The sequence below is a fragment of the Cetorhinus maximus genome, chromosome 13 (genome assembly GCF_964194155.1).
Source record: "Cetorhinus maximus chromosome 13, sCetMax3.hap1.1, whole genome shotgun sequence".
Classification (NCBI taxonomy): Eukaryota; Metazoa; Chordata; class Chondrichthyes; order Lamniformes; family Cetorhinidae; genus Cetorhinus; species Cetorhinus maximus.
Window position 1 is genome coordinate 12,551,701 of NC_135891.1, and position 24,756 is coordinate 12,576,456.

Sequence of the window (24,756 nt, forward strand, 5' to 3'; positions counted from 1 at the left end):
CTGATTTTATTTCAAGCATTCCACCAGCATTTTGCTTCTGTATTAGTGCCTCCACATTGCTCTTTCCCATTTGATTTCTGCTCGCCTGTAATGCAGGTTGAAATTCTGAAAAGAATGATATTTTATTCCCAAGCCAGCTCCGAGTGGTTAGGCTTATAATCAACTGGACCTTCCGGTACTGGTCAACTGAGGTTGAAGTTAAAAATGTTGCCTCAGTGGACATAGGAGCTGTTCATCCCCCCTGGGATCAGATAAAATAAACATTCATTAGACATCTCATTCATGCTGTACCTGACCTGGAAGAACCCCTAATGTTGGCAGAGTTCCATAAGTGGAAGAGCTGTTTCATTCTGTAACCACAAAGGAACCTGACTCTTCTGTAGATTTTGCACAGCTGCAAGGTGAGCTCTATCCTCCAAATCCAAGTACCTGATTAAAATCAGCTCTTTGATTTCACTCTAATCCCCAACTCCAAACACTAACTTCTGACTCCTTTCAGTGATTTATATTGGAATTAATAACCTAATGCAAGAGCTGCTGACGCCTCCTGAGTGATCTAGTGTGTACTTGACGGAAGATCTTTACATTCCCAAATGCTTTTTGCTAACGCGTCTGTCAGAGAAAAATCATTTCCTTTTCCTGTGAGTGCTAATCTTCCCTTGACATCAAAAACCTTGCACGTGAGGGTGCGTTTTGAGGTCTGTAGACTGCAGTGAATGTAAGGAAATTCTTTACGTTGTGCAAGAAGAGGACTAGGGCAGTGGTTCTCAGCTGTTTTGCTTCTGGGAACCCCCATCACCACCACCCCCCCCGCACCTTACTTAATGTGAAACGTGTTGCTGACGCCGAGCAAGTTTTCTATTAAGACGTGGAGTTTATCTTTGAATAGCACCTACTGAGGTCATGGCCAATGTTCATCCTGGCTGGCTGGTTTGTTTCCATTGATGTCATTGCTGAAGAGCCAGCTTTGTATAAGTAGGTTGTACTAAATGGGAGGAATGCTCACAGTACGGCAGAAGAAGCCGTGCTGAATTCATCGGAACGTTCACGCCAAAATGTCTCCAGTGACGTTTCACTGAACCTGCTTCTGAAGGAGCCGTCTGATGAAATGCCAATGAGTTTGCTAATAGTTTTGATGGGACGGAGGGTGGCGGTTTAGCTTCAGTATTCTCAGTAGAGGGGTTTGTAGCTCATGGGTGTGCAGCAGATTGTGAGCCACCGATGCTCCCATCCCATGAATTAAAACCTATATGAAAGAACATACCAACCCTCACTGGAATGGTCAGTAAAGCATGATGACCCAGCGTCAAATGGGAAGACTTATCATCAGGTACCCCACTTGTCTGGAAAGCCATCAGTTACCCTAGGTGGACGAGGAAAGGATCAGATGGACCTTCTGAAGCCTTCTGAAGAAATGTTAACTGCTCTTCCTGTAGGTGCTGACTCATTTCCTGCTTTCCTGTATGTGTGCTGTTGCAGAAATTTGCTTTTTACCACGCTCTAAGTTGACTGTTTTGATAAGCCATTTAGTGAACCAGCACCACGTTAATCTCCAACTCTAGGGAATTCTTGGGCGATGAGTTTTCAGGCTCAACCTCTTACTTCACAGGTCATTGGAGTGGCCACCTGCAGATGACTAACTGGCAACTCTCAAACCGATGAAAGCGAAACACTGCGGATGCTGGAAAGCTTAAACAAAAACAGAAAATGCTGGAAAAACTCAGCGGGTCTAACAGCATCTGTGGAGAGAGAAAAAAAAATAAGAGTTAGCATTTCGAGTCCTTATGTCTCTTCCTCAGAGCTAAAGAGAAGTAAAAATGTAATGAAATTTATACTGTATAAGGGGGTGGAGCAGGTGAAGCTGGATAGAAGGCCAGTGATAGGTGGAGGCAAAGGAGAGATTGCCAGAGATGTCATGGACAAAAGGACAAAGGGGTGTTAATGATAGTGATACTGGCTAAAGGAGGTGCTGATGGTGGCATTAAGGTCAGAAAACAGAATTTGATAATGGCGGGACAAGTGTAAGCACTCTGGAAAGAACAACATGAACAAGTGACAGATGGTCCTTGTGGGGTGGGGTGGGGGGAGCGGATGGTGGTGGGAAAAAAGATTGAAAATAGGGTAAAAGGTGGGGGTAAACCAACGAATAAAATGAATAACTCCCAAATAGAGCCTGGATAGGTCACGCCTGTGCTGTGCCTGTGGCAAAGGCCAGATTCAAGGGACGGAGTAAGGGCTTAGGTGCAAATGGTCTGGTTAATCCTTAACGTCACCCTGCACCCCAACCCATAGGGGAACTGGTATTTACCCAGAAGTCGCAGCCTTACTGTCTCCAGGTGAGTTGCTAGGACCAATCCCATGTGACACTGTCTGTCACCAGGTGCCTCTTTCAATGCAACGTGCCTTATTTTTCAAACATTGTGCTGCAGCTGATGGCTTCCACTCGCCATCCACTCTCCAGTAATCTCACTACACTGCATGCGGACTGTGGGGCTGTGCTGATTTGAGAATGGGTGGCAAAACAAAATGACTTTAGCCTCCGCGTTGGAGTGCCCTTCTAAACCTGAACTAGGGGATCTAATCATAAGCTAGGAAAAACTCAAACTCAACAGAAGTTAGTGTGTGCACTTCACTTAAAAGTGGTGGTAGGCAGGGTCACCATTACCAACCCTCCAGGATTGGCCTAGAGTCTCCAGGAATTAAAGGTTATTCTCAAGGACACTGCTGTAAGCACCCTAGGAGAAAAATCAAGGTAGATTTTTAAAAAAAAATTGAGCACTTATTTTATTTCCCTTTTAATACTTCAGTTTGTTAAACCGTATCAGAGATGAGTAAAATGGCTGTTTAACTTGGTAGTTGGAGATGAGAAGAGGACTTGTGATGAAACTTCCAGGAAAATGTTCAACTAGAGTTGGCAACTCCAGCAGTCACCTTGTATAGTCAACGCAAACATAGCTGAAGTGTTTAGGGAGGGATTAGTCTTGTGGTTCAACTGGGAATAGAAGAGGCACAGGGGTTAAAAAGGGTAGTGGAAATGGTCTATGGGTCCCAGACAAGCATTCTTTATTTAGCCACTGAGACATGTAAGTGATGAGCCAAGATCCTGAGTGCAAGATACCTGTAAATTTACAAGGGAAGAAGAGGAGCTCAAGTACAACAACAACTTGTACTTATACAGCACCTTTGATATAATAAATTTCCCCGAGACACTTCATATAAAGCATAATTTGACATGGAGCTAGATGAGGAGATATTGGGACAGCTTTTAAGGAGAGTCTTTAAAGGAGGGGAGTGAGAGGGAGGGAATTCCAGAGTTGAGGATCTTGACAGCTGGAAGCATCTCCAACAGTGGTGGAACAATTAAAATCAGGAATACTCAAATAGTGGGGGGAAGTCAGATGAGCGCAGATACCTTGGAGGGTTGTGCATCTAGCAGGGATTAGAGGCAGGGAAGGGCAACCCTGTGGATGGATTTGAAAACGGGGGTGAGGATTGTCAAAATAAGGTTCTGCTTAACTGGGAGTCCACGTAGGTCAGTGAGCGTAGAGGTAATAGGTGAACAGGACTTGGTGGGAGTTAGGACATGACAGCAGAGTTTCGAATGACCTTAAGTTTACGGAGGGGTAGATGTAGGAGGCCTATCAGCAGCATGGAATCAGGAAATAGAATTAGGTGACACCATGCTTGGAGGTAAACTAAAGGCAAAAGGTTTTCTCGTTCCCATCTTCTTGTACATGAAGTAGTGCTAGATTTTAGGTCAGTTGCTTTATTTTATTTGAAAGTTTCTTTTGATAAACCAGGAGTGCTTTTTTGTATTTGTGAGTCACATATAAAGAATTACAATGCGAATTGCTGAATGCCAGGATTATATTATTTTAAATTAATAATTAATGTTGGATCACCAAATATGGATTCCCCTTCTTCTCCATTTCAAGAAACAGACCGTAGGAGTTTGCGTCCCTGGAGATTTATAGGTCAGATAGCATGGGCATGTGGACCCATATTTGTCGCGTGTGCTGTAGTTTGGATGCCTCTGTGATAAATTAACAGTTTAAAATCCAACCTTTATTTTGTAATCCAGAATTGCACAATGTCTTTCACTGTGCTTCATTTATTGCTTTTGTCACAGAATGCTGTCTCCCACCTGTTCATTTTCAACAAGACAGTGTTTCATCTTTATTCATATCTCTGTGTTTTTGAAGCAGTTCTCAGTTCCCATTGAGGAGGGAATCCGCAATTGGCTCTAACTGCTCTCCACAAACAGCAGTGAAGTCGTTTCAATCAATGGGTGCGAATCGGAAAGCTTTCCAATCAAATCTGGAGCAGGCCGGGCTGCCCCCTCTCCCCTGTCTTGTTCCTGTGCTGTGTTGAACCTTTTGCTGAGTCCAACAGGAAGGATGTGGCCAGAAGAGGGGTGGCAACCTCAGGCAGAAGCACTCAGCTCAGAGCCTCCCTGTGAGTGGATGATGCTGCTCAGATTTGCTGTCCGTTTGTAGACTGATAAGCAACCGTGGCCAGTTTGAACTGGCCTTGGGAGCCATGTAAATGATGACAAGGGCGAGGCCATGATCTTTGGGAACTGGGATGACCGATCCTTAGTCTGACAGTCTGACCTGATGGTGAAGCAGATGATCTGAAGGTGCTGGGGTTATGGTTTGGAGGAGCCAGGTCTTGCACCAAAAACTCGAAGGAGTGTGTAGCCATAATGAAATGGAAACTGGACACGTGGGAGTGATGCTCCCTTTCCGTTGCAAGTAACGTCCTGCTTCTCAGGTGTGAGAAATTGTCGCTGTTCCTCTGTGTGCCACAGGCCTGGCTGATACTCCGCTCCTGTACCGGCCACCCAAACCACCTTCTGCTTTACCTGGAGATCAAAAATGGGCATGAGTACAAACCCCTCGATAAAAGGGGAAAGAAACATACCCAACATCACCTTCATCCTGATGGCCACCTTTGTGTGTGGCTGCATCAAGGTGTGCGTAGATCCTCGGTACGCAAACACCAAGTGTCACTACGTGCTGAGGTTCTACCTGTCCTCGGTGTTGCAAAGGATGGATCTGGCCATGTTGCCATGGAACGCTCCACTCAGTTGGACTGTGCCGTACCACCAGTCTCTCTTGTAAATATTTATGCAGAAAAGCACCTTTGAGAACATGGCAATGATTGAATGTAATGTTCTCGAGGCCCTGCGGGGGATAAAGGAGATGGTGGATACAGTCGGATGGTTCCCTGAGAAGACTGCCAAAGTCATCTGAAAGTTCTGGCGATGAGGCATTCTGCCAAACTACCACCAATACGTTAGCCGGTGGTGAGAAGGGCTTTCCCCACCAGATCCCACCTGCATTCCTGGAGTATCACTGCTTATGAACACTGATCTCAAGGTGATTGCAGTGGGGAAGTGCCTGGCACCCACCTCCTCCAGGAATGTGCCTTTGCAAAGCAGGTCTGGAAAGAACTGTAATGGTTTTTGTTGAGGTTTAACTCAAACAGCTCCATAAAACAGGGCTTGGTGCTCTGTGGGCTGTTCCCAGGGACGCACACTGAGATTAACATCAACTGCTACTGGAGCACCATCAGTTCATTGAAAGATGCTCTTTGGTCTTTCCCAAAACCTGCTGGTCTTCCAGTGCAAAGAGCTGTCAACAACCGAGTATTGCAATCTGGCATCTTCAAAGGTTCAGAACTTTGTGCTGAGTGATGCATTAAAGCTTGGGGCAGCCACCGCAAAGGCTCAATGGGGAAAGGCCAGAGTGTAAGGCCCTCCCGTCCTAGTACACTGAGGGGCTGGAAACTGTGGAAAACCTCTCTGGGTGTATGCAGCAGAGAATGTTTCACATGGAATGCAATGTAATGGCAAGTGTAGTGAGGCACTACATGTACAGTATTGAAAGAAACTGATAATGTATTGTCAATTTTGAACTCTAATGTAATATATTTTCACAAATTTTATAATGAAGTATATTTTTGGCAAGAGAGTTTTCAATTCTTTGTGTAGCTGCTAAATGACCCATTTCCCATTCTACTCAGAAAGCACACATGAAGCAGCAAATACTGTTCATTTCTCACAAGAGGTTGGACCATTGGTGGCCGTGTCTTTGGCCGCCCTATGTCCCAAGCTCTGTACTTCCCTCAGACACCCCTCCACCTCTCTACCATGCTGTCCGCCTTTTAAGATACTCCTTAAAACCCTACTTCTTTGATGAAACCTTTGGCCATCTGATCTAATATCTCCTTATGTGGCTCATACACTTTGTTTTGAGGCTCCTGTGAAGTTGCTTTGGGACATTTCATTATGGTAAAGGTGCTATGTAAATATAAATTGTTAGTGTTGTCTTTACTCAAATGCATAAGGTAACAGCCAAGGCAAACCACTGGCAACAAAAAAAACCAACTTATTTATAGAGAGCTCTTAACATGATAAAATGTCCCAAGAACTGGAGCGTTGAAGCAAAGTTAGACAATGAGCCACATAAGGAGATATTTGGGCAAATGCCCAAAAGCTTGATCAAAGAGGTAGATTTTAAGGAATGCCTTTACAGGAAGAAAGAGAAGCAAAGAGGTTTTGGAGGCAATTCCAGAGTTTAGGGCCTAGGCAGCTGAAGGCTCGGCCACCAATAGTGGCCTGATTATAATCTGGAATGCTCAAGAAGCCAGAATTAGAGGAGTGCAGATACTTTGGAAGGTTGGGGGGCTAGAGGAGATTACAGAGATAGGGAGGGGAGGGGCCATAGAAGGATTTGGGAAATAAAAGATTAGAATCTTAAAATCGAGGCATTGTTTATTCAGAAGGCTTGAGGGGGCCGAATGGCCTACTCCTGTTCCTAATTGGTATGTTTGTAGGAACCAAAGTTAGTCAGCTTGCACAGGGGTAATGGGTGAATTGGACTTGTTGTGAGTAAGGTGCAGACAGCAGAGTTTTGGATGACTTCAAGTTTACGAGAGTTGAATGTGGGAGAATAGACAGGGGTGTGTTGGAATGGCAGATTAACTGCTATCAGGTTTCACAGCACTTCCATCACCATGCCAACTCTTTAGATTTCTGGAGCTTTGATAGTGCAAAACGTACCTCCTACTGTTAATGTAACTCTCCCTCGACAGAGCAATTTTCAGCAACACCTTCTGAATCCAACCATTATCCATGTGTGAATTCACACTCACTTTGACACCGCAGCTGTCCTGTGCCTTCCCCTCGTTCCTCGAAAACAAAGATCCAAGATCCACAGAAGATAGCAGTTTCCTCTGACCTGGCCAAAGAGACCATGGATCATCCAAGGCCCTTGACACTCAGAGCTTAATTGTAATGGCTCGGTTCTGTTCTTGTCCAATAATAATGAAGATGTGCTTTCCAGAAGACATCGATGGTGTCAGAAATAGGAATTCCGGCTGATCTCTACTTTCCCAGTGAATCTAGGACAGATCAAAGTTTGAGCCTGAGAGCTTCCTGCTCTGTAATTCAGGTCACACTAGGCAGTATACTTACTAGCTGAGTCACTTGAGAGCTAAATCTTCTCCTTTAAGTCATTTTGCAAGTTAAGCTTAATAATAACTTTCAAACAACACATTGCAGGGTTTCACACAACTGATTTGTAATGTGACCTGATTCTCTGCTGTTATTAGCTCTGTTGCACTTTGTTTCTACTTTTTGCAGTGTTTATGCTGAGTATGTGTTCTGCACAGAAAGGGTTAATCCTCTGATTTATATTTTGCATAATACAGGATAAGGCAATGGCAATAATCCGACTAACTTCTGGTTCCTCCACCTACATTGAAAGTGGCCATAAGTAAGATCACAGATTTGATAAGTGCGCAGACTTCCCTGTGTTCTTCCTCATCCCGCTGGTTCCTCATTTGATGATCCTTCACTCAGTCATGTCGAACCATGTGGACCTCCTCACCGAACTCCCGTTCCTGGAACGGTTGCCTACCCCGGACCGTCTTAGAGCTGCGAAGAAACGCCGGGCGCAACAGCTGAAGAAATGGGCGCAGTACGAGAAAGAGATGCAGAACAAAAAGAGAAAAACAGACAAGAAGAAAAGCACAGGGAATCGCCAACGCGTCTCCTTCGCTCCGAATATTACACTCTTAGAGGCTTCCTCTCGGAATGACATAGAGGAGGGTAAGTGAATCTTTCGGTTTGCTCTATTGACACTATTGTCCTAAAAACAATTTTCAAAAATTTTGGAAAAGATTATTTACAGCTCCTATGTATATTCTCTATGTATTTTGCAATATCTCTTTGTTAAAATCTGGATAGTTCATAACTCACCTCACCCTGGTTAAGAACATAAGAAATAGGAGCAGGAGTAGGTCATTCAGTCCCTCGTGCCTGCTCCACCATTCAATAAGATCGTGGCTGATCTTCTATCTTAGCCCCACATTCCTGCTCTATCACTTGATTCCCTTACTACACAAAAAAATCTCTCCATCTTGACCATACTCAATGATTGAGCATCCACAGCCCACTGAGATTGAAAATTCCAAAGATTCTCAACTCTCTGGGTGAAGAAATTTCTCCTTATCGCAACCCTAAATAACTGACCCCTTATCCCGAGACTATGACTCCTAGTTCTAGATGCTCCAGCCAGGAGAAGCAGCCTCTCAGCCTCTACTCTGCCAAGACTGATAACTTTATACATTTCAATTAGACCACCTCATTCTTCTAAACTCCAGAGAATATAGGCCCATCAAGGCTGTGCTGTGAGGAGATATTCTCACCCCAGGAATCAATCTAGTGAACCCATATAGCACCCCTTCTAAAGGCAAGTTCATCCTTCCCTAGGTAATGAGACCAGAAATGTACTCCAGATGTGATCTCGCCTAAGCCTATATAATTACAGAAAGACTTCCTTACCAGCAGGTTTTAAGCATGTACAGAGGTAGGTGAAAAGGGAGAGGAGGGAGAAGAACAAAATGGAAGAGCTGAGGTAGAGTGAAAGGCAGGAGTGATTAAATAAAAAAGGGAGTGATGGTCAATCCAAGGCAAAAGGGTGGTAATGGGACAAATAAGGAAACAAAGGATGAGTCAAGATGTGCTATAAATGGAATTCTAAAAGGTTGGGTATGATGTATTCCCCCAAAACCTGTAGCCCCCTACAGGATAATGTAATACAATAGGAGCTGTATAATATAATTTACAGGGTTGTACAGTAAGATCCTATTGTCCTATCCTAATAACATCGTAAATGACATTCTAATATATCTCCCTTGTAAGACATGGTGTTCGGAAATAATTCTGAAGGTTCATGTTGGATATGGGCAGTGTGGTATCACTGATAGTGAGGATAATCTAGGTCATTTTTAAATGCAGTATAAAACTCCCCAGACTAGGGCTAAAGCCAACATCCAGTCAGCAGTTCTAGTAGTGAGAGGCTACAGCAAAGTGGACTGAACACCAGTGGATGGCACCGTATCCACCGCCATTCACTCCCACCATCCGGGCTCACTGTGGCAGCAGGTGTAATCCTTTCCAAGCAGCAACTTGCCAAGGCTCCTTCACAGCACCTTCCAAACCTACGACCCCTACTACCTAAAAGGACAAGGGCAGCAGGAGCATGGCAACATCTTCATCTTGCAAGTTTCCCTCCAGTTGTGTACCATCCTGACATGGAAATATATTGAGGTTCCTTTGTTGTTGCTGGATCAAAATCCTGGAACTCCCTCCTTAACAACACTGGTTACACTACATGGACTTCTCAATGGCAATTAGGGATGAACAATAAAAGCTGCCCTTGCTAGTGTTACCCACATTCCAATAACAAATAAAAGAAAACTTGGAGGCAATGTTTAGTTTAAATTTTGTTTCAAACCTAGCTGGTTTAGCTGGTGGCAGAAGTGACGAGGCAATCCCTGCCTAACAAGTCTATATATTGAAAATGTGTTTTATTTTATTCATTCGTGGGATCTGAGCATTGCTGACTAGGCCAGCATTTATTGCCCATCCCTAATTGCCCTTGTTCAGAGGGCATTTAAGAGTCGCCCACATTGCTATGGGTCTGGAGTCACATGTAAACCAGACCAGGTAAGGTTGGCAGGTTCCCTTCCCTAAAGGACATTAGTGAACCAGATGAGTTTTTAGAACAATTGGCAATGATTTTGTGGCCATCATTAGACTTTTAATTCCAGATTTTAAAAAAATTCAAATTACACCACGATGGGATTTGAACCCGGGCCCCCAGAGCATTACCCTGGGTCCCTGGATTACCAGTCCTGTGACAATACCACCACACCACTGCCTCCCCTTGCTGTTTGTAAAGTTGACACGAAAGGAATAATCTATCTTTACCTTGTCTTTCTCTCCCCCCTTATCCCGCACCACCTTTGCACCCTTCCCTATTTTTGCCAGAATTGATGGCAATATCAATTTCTGAAAAGGAGACATGCTGTCGAAGCTTTTCATAGGCCGTGAGTCCCAACGACTGGCAGATCATTTCAAACAGCACATCCCTTCGGCTGTTCACAATGGGCAGAGTACTGACTGTACTCATCTAGCCTGTGCTTGCAAAACTCAGGACATAATGTCGAACATTAGTGATTGGACAGCACTTGCTGAACAATCCCGAATGTGCTAAGAATTACACTAACAGCCAGATCAAGATAATCAGTCAGGCTCGCAATGTAGCTCACTTACGCATGCTAGAAGCCTCATATATTCATATGCCAGAACCTGCCCTGTGCAGATGGAAGGAACGTGTTCAGGCATTATGCCTTTTTTGAACTATACAAAAGCATGGGGGCTGATTAGTTCCCTGATGCATTCTCCATGGCAACGACTTGACTAATCAGAGGCGACTTGCCAGCCAATCAGCAACCATTTTTCATGCAATATAAACTGTTGCTCCCCTTGAAATGTGGCAATCTTGTGTCTATCCTGATGAGTGCAAGACAAAAATCTCTTTTTTTCAGCAATATTTAAGTTCTGTACTATCAAGTGTTATGGACAGGAGAGGGGTAATTTGAACAGCCTTGATTTCTCCTCTCACCACCTGTCCATAAACAGAAAATTATTTTTGGCTTTTGATTTTCCTCTTCGTAAGCAGTTGCGTATTTCCCGAACCCTCAGTTTTGGTGTGATCCAATTTCTGTTAATAACCCCAAAGCAAACTTGAAATAGAGTGAACTAAAAGGATTAGTCTATTTTACACACACTCAAAACGTGGGAGGGGTGTCACTACGTACCCCCATGTTCTAGTAGCTTGGGGAGGGTGTCATGTGACATGACTCCCACTTCTCCACCTTGATTGGACAAAGGACGTATATCCCGTGACTGGATTCTTGAGATGGATAACGTTTCATCCATTAATAATTTCAAAAAAGAGGTTTCAGGGTCCTTTGTGCTCGCAGACTGACCGTCTCTGTTGGCCAGAGCCTGCCCTTAGAAGTGTAAATGGTCTTTGTACAACTCATTGGGATTTGATTTCTGCAGGGGCATTAGCACCTCTTTCGAGATAATGAGGTTGCTGCTGTTCTGAAGGCCAGGAATTCCTTTGGTGTGACTCATAGCCAGTCATGGCTTCAGTCAGTTTAATGCCTTTGTCCAGTTTCAAGAAAAAACTTGATATATATTTGCTAGGATGACATATATATATATATTTTATAAAAAATAGTCCCCTGACACAAGTGGCTATCAGTAATATCAATGTATAGTCAGCATGAGACATTTCCTGAGGAGGGAAAATCAAAACCCATCTAGAGAACTTGTGCAAAATTATCCAGGCTACTTTTATAATTTGCCAGAATTCATGAGTCAGCGTTTTACCGCATTCAGCTTTGACTTTATGGCTTGCTCTGTAATGGCAATGACAATATTGATGAAGTTCCAATCTACTTTATACAAAAATGGAAAGATGCCAAACTCTATAATGGTGTGGAGTTTTCAAAGACATTCTATGTTTTACTGTGGGGCTGAATTGATGCCACAAAAGGCACAAGGCTAAACTCACTATGGGCAGCCTCTGGTTGAACTTCACGCCCTTCACTGAAAGGTCTAAATGTAAATTCATGGTAGACAGATGCACAAGAATTTTTTGTTTGTTTGTTTACAAAATTATGAGGGGTATAGACAGAGTAAATGCGAGTAGGCTCTTTCCACTTAGATTAGGAGAGATAAACACAAGGGGACATGGCTTTAGGGTGAAAGGGGAAAGGTTTAGGGGGAACATTAGGGGGAACTTCTTCACTCAGAGAGTGGTGAGAGTGTGGAACGAGCTATCATCTGACGTGGTAAATGCGGGCTCACTCTTAAGTTTTAAGAATAAATTGGATAGATACATGGATGGGAGAGGTCTGGAGGGTTATGGACTAGGTGCAGGTCAATGGGACTAGCGGAATAATATTTCGGCACAGACTAGAAGGGCCGAATGGCCTGTTTTCTGTGCTTTAGTGTTCTATGGTTCTATGGTTCTAATTTGTCAAACACAGACAAGCTCAAGTCTATAATCACAATGAGTGAAACTTTAAAGGCGCATTGACCACTTTTTGTGACAATTGAATTGCCCACAGTCAGTAGGTCAATGTAAAATAAGCAGCAAGGGCCTTGAACAAATATGATCCAGTGTTTGACTCCAGCTGTAAATGTCTGGTTGTATACACCTTCTCAAGAAGAAGTGATTCACATGTTTTACCGTTTGAAGTGTAAGCCTGTTGAGAACATAATTCTTGGAATGGTAAAGTATTCAGCCCTTCAGACCTGCTCCTTTCATAGACCCTGTATAATCTTCCCTACCATGGTGTCTATCCTACAAATTTAAAACAAGGGAAAGGTTCAGCACAAATATTCTGTCCTCCTGAAAGGCAAACTCCAGAACTGTTATTCGCACTTGGGCTTACACTCTTCAGACCTGGTCTGCTACCCGCCACAGTCAGCATTTCCCTTCACTCCTTCCCCTCCCCACACTCAGACTCTTTTTACAGCAGTGGGGATAAGCCTATGCCCTCAACCCTGTTCCACCATTCAATGTGTGATCTGTTCCTCGACACCATTTACACTTTTATTCTGTACTGCTTGTCACTTTCATCAGAAGTTATGTAAATGCCTCAAGGAGATTGCAGTCAAAACAAAGGGCCAACTAGAACAGAGCTATTGAAAGTAAAGGGATGGTGAATTCAACAGCCTGTACAACAAGGATGGCTTTATCTGAAGTAGAGTGAAAGTTCTTATTCTGTACTGATATAAGGGACAGAAATACCTGGGATAAGAGAGTAATATATTCCTTATCCTGTAATAAAGGACAGTTACAGTATAAGAAGTAAAATATTCCTTGTGCAAGTTCCAATGAATTTCTGGAAGTAATGCTCCTCTCTGTCTTTTTAAGACAAAAATGCAGATTAATTGTTTTTGTAAGTGCTTTGCTTTTTTGCCGTCAGTGTACAGATGGAATGGCACTCAAGTCTCATTTCTGTCAAAATCGGCTCTTTCCAAATGTGATAGCTTTAGATTTTCTATTTTTATATTCATCATGTCAAGAGATGTCAGTGTTGAGAAATGGGAAATTTCAGGCCTCAAGGATAGATATCGCACAAACAGCCACAGAGTAAAGCAGAGATACAGCAATGTATATCAAGTTAGGGAGAGCATCTGAGCAAGTTCAGGGTTTGGGACAGGGAGGGAGACAGGAGAGGACACTTGTTCCATGCCCAATAACTTGGTCCTCTCTTTCGTCCCTGAAGTTCATGTCTATGCTGTCTCATGTTAGTGTTTAGTGGTATCGAGGGTTATGGAGCTAAAGCGTGTGAATGGGTTGAGGTACAGATCATCCATGAACAGGCTCGGTAGGCTGAATTGCCTATTCCTGTTCCTACATTCCTGTGAAATAAGCCCCCTCAAATCTACTCCAGCGCACCTATTAATAACTCAGTAAAATTACCATTTAGCCAAAGAGACCAGGAAAGTCCCAGAGCCAGTTGGTTCAATCCTTGGTTTCTGCTGAGTTAACTGTATGCAAACAGGAACAGCCAGGCATGTTACATTTAGCCTCAGTGCTCCTGCGCAGAAAATGAAAAATCATCAAATGTTCATGTTCCTGATGAGTGACCAGAAAACACATGATGTGAATATTGAGTGAGGACAAGATTGGCCTCAACCGTGATGCCCTGAGGCAGTCAGAATTGAAAAAAAAGATTTTCATTTATGTAGCACCTTTCACAAACTCAGGATGTCCCAAAGTACTTTACAGCCAATGAAGTACATTTCAGATCTAAGCTCTGTAGTCCTGCCACATCCTGTCGTGAATGGTGGTGGACAATTAAACAACTCACTGAAGGAGGAAGCTCCACAAATATCCCCATCCTCAGTGACGGAGGAGCCCAGCACATCAGTGCAAAAGATAAGGCCAAAGCATTCTCCACATTCTTCAGCCAGAAGTATTGAGTGGATGATCCATCTCGGCCTTCTCCAGAGGTCCCCAGCATCACAGATACCAGTCTTCAGGCATTTCGATTCACTCCAAGTGATATAAAGAAACGGCTGAAGGCACTGGACACTGCAAAGGCCATGGGCCCTGACAATATCCTGGCAATAGTACTGAAGACTTGTGCTCCAGAACTTGTCACGCCCCTAGCCAAGCTGCTCCAGTACAGCTACAACACTGGCATCTACCCGGCTATGCAGAAAACTGCCCAGGTATGTCCTGTAAACACAAAGCGGGACAAATCCAACCTGGCCAATTACCGCCCCATCAGTCTACTCTTGATCATCAGTAAAGTAATGGGAGGGGTCAAAAACAGTGCTATCAAGTGGCACCTGCTTAGCAATAACCTGCTCACTGATGCCCAGTTTGGGTTCTGGCAGGGCCACTCAGTTCCTGACCTCATTACAGCGTTGGTTGAAACATGGGCAGAAGAGCTGAACTCTCGAGGTGAGGTGAGAGTGACTGCCCTTGACACCAAGGCTGCATTTGACCGATTGTGGCATTAAGGAGCCCTAGCAAAACTGGAGTCAATGGGAATCGGGGAAAACTCTCTGCTGGTTGGAGTCATACCTAGCACAAAGGAAGATGGTTGTGGTTGTTGGAGGTCAGTCATCTCAACTCCAGGACATCACTTCAGGAGTTCCTCAGGGTAATGTCCTTGGCCCAACCATCTTCAGTTGCTTCATCAATGACCTTCCTTTCATCATAAGGTCAGAAGTGGGGATGTTTGCTGATGATTGTACAATATTCAGCACCATTCGTGACTCCTCAGATACTGAAGCAGTCCATGTCCAAATGCAGCAAGACCTGGACAATATCCAGGCTTGGGCTGACAAGTGGCAAGTAACATTCACACCACACAAGTGCCTGGCAAAGGCCATCTCGAACAAGAGAGAATCCAACCATCGCTACTTGATGTTCAATGGCATTACCATCACAGAATCCCCCACTATCAACACCCTGGGGATTACCATTGGCCAGAAACTGGATTGGACTAGCCATATAAATATTATGGCTACAAGAGCAGGTCAGAGGCTAGGAATCGTGCAACGAGCAACTCACCTCCTGACTCCCCAAAGCCTGTCCGCCATCTACAAGGCACAAGTCAGGAGTGTGATGGAATACTCCCCACTTGCCTGGATGAGTGCAGCTCCCACAACACTGAAGAAGCTTGACACCATCCAGGACAAAGCAGCCCGCTTGATTGGCACCACATCCACAAACACCCTCCACCACCGATGCGCATTAGCAGCAGTATGTACCATCTACAAGATGCACTGCAGGAATTCACCAAGGCTCCTTCAACAGCACCTTCTAAACCCACAACCACTACCATCTAGAAGGACAAGAGCAGCAGATAGATGGGAACACCGCCACCTGGAAGTTCCCCTCCAGGTCACTCACCATCCTGACTTGGAAATATATCGCCGTTCCTTCACTGCCCCTGGGTCAAAATCCTGGAAGCCCGTCCCTAACAGCACTGTGGGTGTACCTACACCACATGGACTGCAGCGGTTCCAGAAGGCAGCTCACCGCCACCTTCTCAAGGGCAACTAGGGATGGGCAATAAATGCTGGCCCAGCCAACGAAGCCCACATCCTGTGAATGAATAAAAAAAAATGTAGCCACCACTGTAATGTAGAAAATATGGCAACCAATTTACGCACAGTAAGCTCCCACAAACAGCAATGTGATAATGACCAGATAATCTGTTTTAGTTGTTGATTGCGGGATAATATTTTAAGGGGAGTCTTTTTGAGCCACACATTCATGAACAATGTCATCTCCTGGACTGGTTTTGATCACTTGAAGGGTCGTTGAAGAGGAATTTTCTAGAGTAATTTTTTATCCCTTATTGCCCCTGGTTTTTCTCTTTTCTTCCCCCTCGTCCATGGTTTCCTTTTCCTTTCCTCGTGGCTTTATAGGGTTGCGGGGGGGTGGGGTGGTGTCGGGGAATAGGATGTTACTAATCGGAATGCTCCGTGCATCCTGTTTGGGGCAGGCTTGATGGTCGTTTCCTGCCCATGATTTTTGTCTGTTCGTAATGATAAATTGAATGAGGTGTTATAGATGACTGGTTTCCCTCGAGTCTGACCCCCAATAAGAAGTCTGTATCCGGAGGGGAAATAAACACTCCAATCAATAATGCTTCAGTCTTACCCTCCGGAGCATCTCCTTTATTGCACAAGCTGAACACTAGCCAACTCTGTAACCTCTCTGAGTAAGAGTGCCAATTTAATACCAATTGTTGCCAAATTTGATGCATTTTTATGCTGTGGGCCTATGGCTCCAGGACCTAGACTGTGGTTGTCCAAACGTGTAGAACCCATGCGGCCAGAGGGAAAAGGAGACTTTCTGCCCATCAACCTGGCCTGGATTTTACCCCCCTCTGTCTCAGAGGTGAAAAGCCAATGCTTCAACCCAATGTTCCGTCTAGTCTGCCGCTGTGACACCCTCATGACAACCTTGGAACTTTTTTATTTCTTCCTTTGCTGTGCACAATCCAAACAAATATTAACACAAAGAAGTGTCTTAAGAATGTTCCTTTAAGCAAAATTTACTCTGCAGAATTCACCGCCACAAGCCTGGACTAAGACTATAATTATCCCCTTTTTCATAGGCTCACAAAGCAACTTTTCATCTTAACATATTTTCTGTTACAACCTCTAATTTAATGTACTAAAGTGCTCATTAAGTTAGCATATATTGAAAAGGAATTATTTATGATTTTCAAAGCCTCAAGAAACTTGTGAAGTTCTGGCAGTGATTTAGATATATTTTCTTCCGAATCTCAGGAGTTCTCTTCTGATTTTTGGACAAATATGTCATATTAATGTTGACATGATTTGTATTTTACAAGCACGTCTTATACTGCAGATAACCAATCACCGCACTAAAATTTCTATGAACGTCTTAACCACAAGTTTATTTGGGCCTCGGAGTATCACAAAATTGCATACTTGAATATTTGGGCAGATATGGAAGATGCTGTGTTGGGAAGCGGATATTTGGGCAGATATGGAAGGCGCTGGGTTAGGAAGCAAATATTTTGGCAGATATGGAAGGCACTGTGTTGGGAAGCGGATATTTGGGCAGATATGGAAGGCACTGTGTTGGGAAGCGGATATTTGGGTAGATATGGAAGGCGCTGTTTTGGGAAGCCGAAGGCTGATTCTGCCTTTGAAAGAACTATTCTCAAAATTCAGGGCACTGGTCAAAAAAATTTCCATTTTAAAAACATTTTATTAAGAAGGAAATGTATAAAATGAAAAGTAGAAATTCAGAAGTAGCCAATAATAATAGATATTTCAGAGGTTTTAATCCCCCATGATCCCTTTGTGAGGAGAGGAATGTTGATTGACTCCTTACAGATATGGTAGTACTTTGAAGATCTGCATCTCCTTTGTGGTTTTTAGTTTTGATCTTAAAGATGTTCTACTCACTTCTATTAATGCTGTAAAACACCGGTGTCTATCCGTGAGCATAGACAGCAACAGATCCAGGGAAGTGGACTAAATGCATTTTTGTTATTAGTTCATGTACTGTGCAGTGAAATAAAGAGTACTGTTAATGTAATAAAGCTGCTCCAGTGTCAATGATACTGTATTATTTTAATTTAATACAATTCAATAAAAATAAATATTTGTAACACCTAAATTTAAAACACAAGAAATGATGACATTTAATTCTGTCATCATTTCTATTACTTTTATTATTTTTAACTTCAGTTTTTCCTCCAATATATAACCTATCATTATATGAATGTTGATGAAGTGGAATAGCAGAGGTTAGCCTGGAGCATTATATCAAGCTAAGCTGCAATTACAGGACAAGCCAGTGTAGATACTGACTGACTGTATGAAAGAGTGCTTCTCACTAAGTGATTTAATACCTGGAATAGTTATCTGGATAGGGCAATGAGGGAGGCAAAAACCCTGGAATAATTCCAGAGTTAGTTAGATGCTGTGATCGGGGTATAGTAGGTTTCTACAGAAGGGTGAGCAAAATGGATCAAATGGCTCTCTCATTTTTATTTGTCTTTGTGATAATTGCCTGACAGTGACTTGTTTGGAGAAGTGATTAACCAGTGGTATTGTGACTGGACTGATAATCCAGAGAGCCAGGGTAATGCTCTGGGGACCCAGGTACGAACCCCACCATGGCAGATGGTGGAATTTGAATTCAATAAGAATCTGGAATTAAAAGTCTAATGATGACCGTGAAATCATTATCGATTGTCGTAAAAACCCATCTGGTTTTTAGGGAAGGAAATCTGCTGTCCTTAGTTGGTCTGGCCTAAGTGAGACTCCAGATCAGCAGCAATGTGGTTTACTCTTAAATGCCTTCTGAAATGGCCAAGCAAGCCACTCAGTTGTATTAAACCACTAAAAAGTCAATAAAAAAGATTGAAGCCAGACGGACCACCCGGCATTGACTTAGGCACCGGAAACAACAACAGCAATCTCAGCCCTGTCGACTCCGCAAAGTCCTCCTTCCAAACATCTGGGTACTTGTGCCAAAATTGGGAAAGCTGTCTCATAGTCTAGTCAAGCAACAGCCTGATATAGTCATACTCACAGAATCATACCTTACAGATAATGCCCCAGACACCACCACCACCATCCCTGGGTATGTGCTGTCCCACCGGCAGGACAGGCCCAGAAGAGGTGGCGGCACAGTGGTATACAGTCGGGAGAGAGTTGCCCTGGGAGTCCTAAACATCAACACCAGCCCCCATGGAGTCTCATGGTATCAGCTCAAACATGGACAAGGAAACTTCCTGCTGATTGCCACATGTTGCCCTCCCTCAGCTGGTGAATCAGTGCTCCTCCATGTTGAACACCACCTGGAGGAAGCAATGAGGGTGAATGTACTCTGGGTGGAGGACTTCAATGTCCATCACCAAGAGTGGCTCAGTAGCACCAGTACAAACTGAGCTAGCTGAGTCTTAAAGGACATGGCTGCTGGAATGGGCCTGTGGTGGGTGGTGAGGGAACCAACAAGAGAGAAAAACATACTTGACCTCATCCACATCGACCTGCCTGTTGCAGATGCACCTGTCCATGACGGTACCGGTAGGAGTGACCGCCACACAGTCGTTGTGGAGACCAAGTCCCGTCTTTACATTGAGGATACCCTCCATTGTGTTGTGTGGCATTACCACCGTGCTAAATGGGATAGGTTTTAAACAGATCTAGAAACTCATGACTGGGCATCTATGAGGCGCTGTGGGCCATTAGCAGCAGCAGAATTGTACTCAACCACAATCTGTAACCTCATGGCCTGGAATATCCCCCACTCTACCATTACGATCAAGCCAGGGGACCAACCATGGTTCAATGAAGAGTGCAGGAGGGCATGCCAGGAGCAGCACCAGGCTTACCTAAAAATGAGCTGTCAACGTGGTGAAGCTACAGCACAGGACTACTTGTGTGCCAAACTGAATTAGCAGCAAGTGTTGGACAGAGCTAAGCGATCCCACAACCAATGGATCAGATCTAAGCTCTGCTGTCCTGCCACATCCAGTCGTAAATGGAAGTGGACAATTAAACAACTCACTGGAGGAGGAGGCTCCACAAAAATTCCCATCCACAATGAGGGAGGAGCCCAGCACATCAGTGCAAAAGATAAGGCTGAAGCATTTGCTACAATCTTCAGCCAGAAGTGCCGAGTGGATGATCCATCTCGGCCTCCTCCGGAGGCCCCCAGCATCACAGATGCCAGTCTTCAGCCAATTCAATTCACTCCACGTGATATCAAGAAACGGCTGAAGGCACTGGATACAGCAAAGGCTATGGTCCCTGACAACATTCCAGAAATAGCACTGAAGACTTGTCCTCTGGAACTTGCTGCACCCCTAGCCAAGCTGTTCCAGTACAGCTACAACACTGGCATCTACCCAGCAATGTGGAAAATTGCCCAGGGATGTACTGTACACAAAAAAACAGGACAAATCCAACCCGGCCAATTACTGCCCCATGAGTCTACTCTCCATCATCACTAAAGTAACTGAACGGGTCATCAACAGTGCTATTAAGTGGCACTTGCTTAACAATAACCTGCTCACTGACGCTCAATTTAGGTTCCACCAGGGCCATTCTACTTCTGACCTCATTACAGCCTTGGTTCAGACATGGACAAAAGAGCTGAACTCTGGAGGTGAGGTGAGAGTGACTGTTCTTGATATCAAGGCAGCATTTGACCAAGTGTGGCATCAAGGAGCCCTAGCAAAATTGGAGTTAATGGGAATCGGTGGAGGGAAAACTCTCTGCTGGTTGGAGTCATACCTAACACAAAGGAAGATGGTTGTAGTTGTTGGAGGTCAGTCATCTCAGTTCCAGGACATCACTGCAGGAGTTCCTCAGTGTAGTATCCTAAACCCAACCATCTTCAGTTGCTTCATCAATGACCTTCCTTACGTCATAAGGTCAGAAGTGGGGATAGTTGCTGATGATTGCACAATGTTCAGTACCATTCGCGACTCCTCAGATACTGAAGCAATCCATGTCCAAATGCAGCAAGACCTGGACAATATCCAGGCTTGGGCTGACAAGTGGCAAATAACATTCGCATCACATAAGTGTCAGGCAATGACCACCTCCAACAAGAGAGAATCTAACCATCACCCTTGATGTTCAATGGCATTACCATCACTGAATCCCCCACTATCAATATCCTTGGAGCTACCATTGACCAGAAACTGAACTGGACTAACCATATAAATACCGTGGCTACAAGAGCAGGTCAGAGGCTAGGAATCCTATGCAATTAACTCAACTCCTGACTCCCCAAAGCCTGTCCATCATCTACAAGGCACAAGTCAGGAGTGTGATGAAATACTCTTCATTTGTCTGAATGAGTGCAGCTCCCACAACACTGAAGAGGCTTGACACTGTCCAGGGCAAAGCAGTCTGCTTGATCGGCACCCCTTCCACAAACATTCACTCCCTCTACCACCGATGAACAGTGGCAGCAGTGTGTGCCATCTACAAGGTGCACTGCAGAAACTTGCCAAGCCTCCTTAGGCAGCACCTTCCAAACCCACAAACACTACCATCTAAAAGGATAAGGGCAGCAGATACATGGGATCACCACCACCTGGAAGTTCTCTGTAAGCCACTCACCATCCTGGACCTTCCCTAACAGCACTGTGGGTGTACCTACACCACAGGGACTGCTGTGGTTCAAGAAGGCAGCTCGCCACCACCTTCAGGATATGGGATGGGCACTCTTTGTGGGTTAAAGCAAGAATTAGCTCGAATTGCCTATTCAAATTTCTTCAGTCGTGGTTATCTGGAAATTGTATTTGAAACTGAAGGAGATTGATTTTTGCCTGGCAATAGTTAAAATTACACACATTTGAGCTGGGTTTTGTTAGTTCAGTTCACTGAAATGGAAAAAATATGAAAGTAATGAGCAACTCTAAAATATCCTTTTCAAATACACATCAGTGAGAGAGGCATTTTGAAACATTGTCTGGCCTATATAAAGAAGTTTAGATAAACAAAATAGAATTTTTCAGAACGGGGAAAGTCCATTTGGCCCACAACTCCGCTTTAGATCGACCTGAGCTCAACATCAGGAAGTTCAAAGCAAATGTTTTTATGCCACAAACGCCCTTTTCACCATCAAGGCCATTTACTTAAACCTCTGCAATAATGCCGCCTGCACCTCCATCTCTATTTCCTCCCTTATCCTGCAGACAGCCTTATTTCTGCCTCTGCCACCACTGCAAACTTATTCTTGCTGGCCTGTCATATTCTCCATAAATAACATGTTGTCCAAAATACTGCCCCATGTTCTCTACTACACTCCCTCGTCACACTCCATCCCACTCCCTCATCATTCCCATCCTCCATGGCTTACACTGGCTCCAGAACTCTCAAAACATTTAATTTTAAATCCTTGCCTGCATCAGTAAGTTCTTCCACTGCTTCACTCCACCTTATCTCTGCAGTCTCCTACATCCTCTCCCACTTTCACTGTGGCTTTGCACCCTCCTTGTGTGCATTGCCACCCTCTCCCTTTGGCCAGCCATTGATGGCAGAACCTTCAGCTACCTTGGCTGTTCTCTCTGCGACCCCATCCCTGAACTCATCATCCCTACCTCGCGACCTTAAAAACCAAGCTTTTAGTCAACCTAAAGACAGAGTCTCTTCATGCCTCTGCTGCACCTCTGCTCTCACACCTTCCTCTCCCTCCCAGAACCATGATAGTGTCCCCCTTGTCCTCATTTTTCACCCCACCAGCCTCCACATTCAAAGTATCATCCTCCGCCATTTCTGCCAATTTCAGCATGATTCTATCACCAAACACATCTTCCTCTCAAACCCCCTGTCAACATTCCATGGGGACTGTTCCCTCCGGGACACCCTAGTACATTCCTCCATCACCTCCAACACCTCATCCCCCTTCCCATGCCATCGCAGAAGGTGCAACACCTGCCCCTTTACCTCCCCCCTCCTCCCCGTCCAAGGGCCCAAACACTCCTTTAGATGAAGCAGCGCTTCACTTGCACTTCCTTCAATTTAGTCTACTGCATTCGCTGCTCCCAATGTGGTCTCTACATTGGAGAGACCAAACGCAGTCTGGGTGACTGCTTTGCGGAACACCTTCGGTCTGTCCGCAAGCATTACCCAGACCTTCCTGTCGCTTGCCATTTCAACACTCCCACCCTGCTCTCATGCCCACATGTCCATCCTTGGCCTGCTGCAATGTTCCAGTGAAGCCCAACACAAACTGGAGGAACAGCACCTCATCTTCCGACTAGGCACTTTACAGCCTTCTGGACTGAATATTGAGTTCGACAGCTTCAGACCATGAACTCTCTCCTCCATCCTCACCTCTTTTTTATCCCTTTTTTCAAAATTCGTTTTTATTTTTATCCACGTATTTTTATTTTTATTCATTTTTATTTTTATTCATTCATTCATTGTTTTATCCCCGTTTTTAACCCCCCCTTTTTATCCCAATTTTGATCCTCTTTCTTCCCAGCACTGACTCCTCTCCCCACCTCACCCCAACCCACCCCGACAAGGGCCATTTCTTACTTGTTCGTGTTGTTATTTTCAGAGTGCTTATCCTTGTCCTGCTATTATCACATTCTGCTTTCTTACTTTAATTCCACTATGAGCACCTTTTTTAGCCGCTACCACCAGCAATAACACTCCCTTTGTCCTTTTGTTCATGACATCTTTGTCAATCTCTCCTTTGCCCTCACCCCTCGCTCGCCTTCTATCCAGCTTCACCTGCTCCACAGCCCCCCCACCCACCCTTAAGCAGTATTTTCATCACATTTCTACTTCTCTGTAGCCCTGAAGAAGGGTCATACGGACACAAAACGTCAACTCTGTTTTTCTCTCCACAGATGCGGTCAGACCTGCGCGGTTTATCCAGCATTTTCTGTGCTTGTTTCTCTTCATGACTCGGTGTGCAGCATTTCCCTTGTTTATTGCTATATTGTGAAGTTTATTGCTTTGGGACTTTTTTTTTTCTATTTAAGGTACCGTGTCAATGCAGGTAGTACCAGATTTTAGGTGCTTTCTCTGCCAATTCCCCTACAATTGGCCCAGTGACTCAAGCAAGGGGCCTGGGGCTGGGTCTGACTGCTTCTCTGAAGCTTATTCAACCGACCCCACTCTCGTAACAGAGTTGAAAGACAGGGGTAAATAACGTTTTTTTTTCTGTATATAAGCCAATCGCTGAAAAATTAAAGTTTCTGAATCAAGTTCAGGTGCTAATTTTGATGCTAATCTGCAGATTTAGAACTAAAATAATATCTGCTTCTGAAGCAATCACTACGGTTGGCATCAATGTACTTTTATGCTGCTTATCTCCCACTGTTGCTTCGCTGGAGAAAATCGCTTGTTTTTGCTTCGTTGCATTGTACAGAGTTGCTGGAGCAGCTGGCTGCCAGGGTTAATCTCAAAGAATGACATATTTGCAAAGCTGAGCAGGAGAAGAGTTGAAGCCTTGACAGGGTGGAAGTGACCTTATTGAAGTGTAAACCCAGCGACTGGCTCCTTGCATTTACTGTGCTGAAACCAGGGCCCCTTTGACCAACAACAAATTTATTGAAAGCAGAAAGAACGAACTTGCATTCATATTTCAATCTTCATGATGTCCAGAAGAAATTTTGTAGCCAATTAATTGGTTTTTGTTTGAAGTGCAGTCACTGTTGTTATGTAGGCAGAACACTTCAGCCTGTTTGCACACAGTGATGACCAGTTAACCTGTCTTAGTGATTTTGTTTGAGGCTAGAACACTAGGCAGACTCCCTACTGGCTTTTCTTAAAGATGTCCTCCTTTAAGCCTGCTCTAATAGATGAGACCTGCCAACAGTGCGGCACTC

At 44.3% G+C, this 24,756-nt stretch overlaps 1 protein-coding gene across 4 annotated transcripts in view; it reads left to right on the top strand.

Annotated features, from left to right (window-relative positions):
• Positions 1-24,756, top strand: part of ppp1r16b (protein phosphatase 1, regulatory subunit 16B) — a 163,498-nt gene that overhangs the window by 44,468 nt on the left and 94,274 nt on the right. For all 4 annotated transcript variants that reach the window (XM_078554960.1, XM_078554959.1, XM_078554961.1 and 1 more), the window contains one exon: positions 7,717-8,116. In XM_078554960.1, coding sequence (XP_078411086.1) covers positions 7,852-8,116 — 265 coding nt within the window. In that variant the 5' untranslated portion in view covers positions 7,717-7,851. The remainder of the gene's footprint in view (positions 1-7,716; positions 8,117-24,756) is intronic.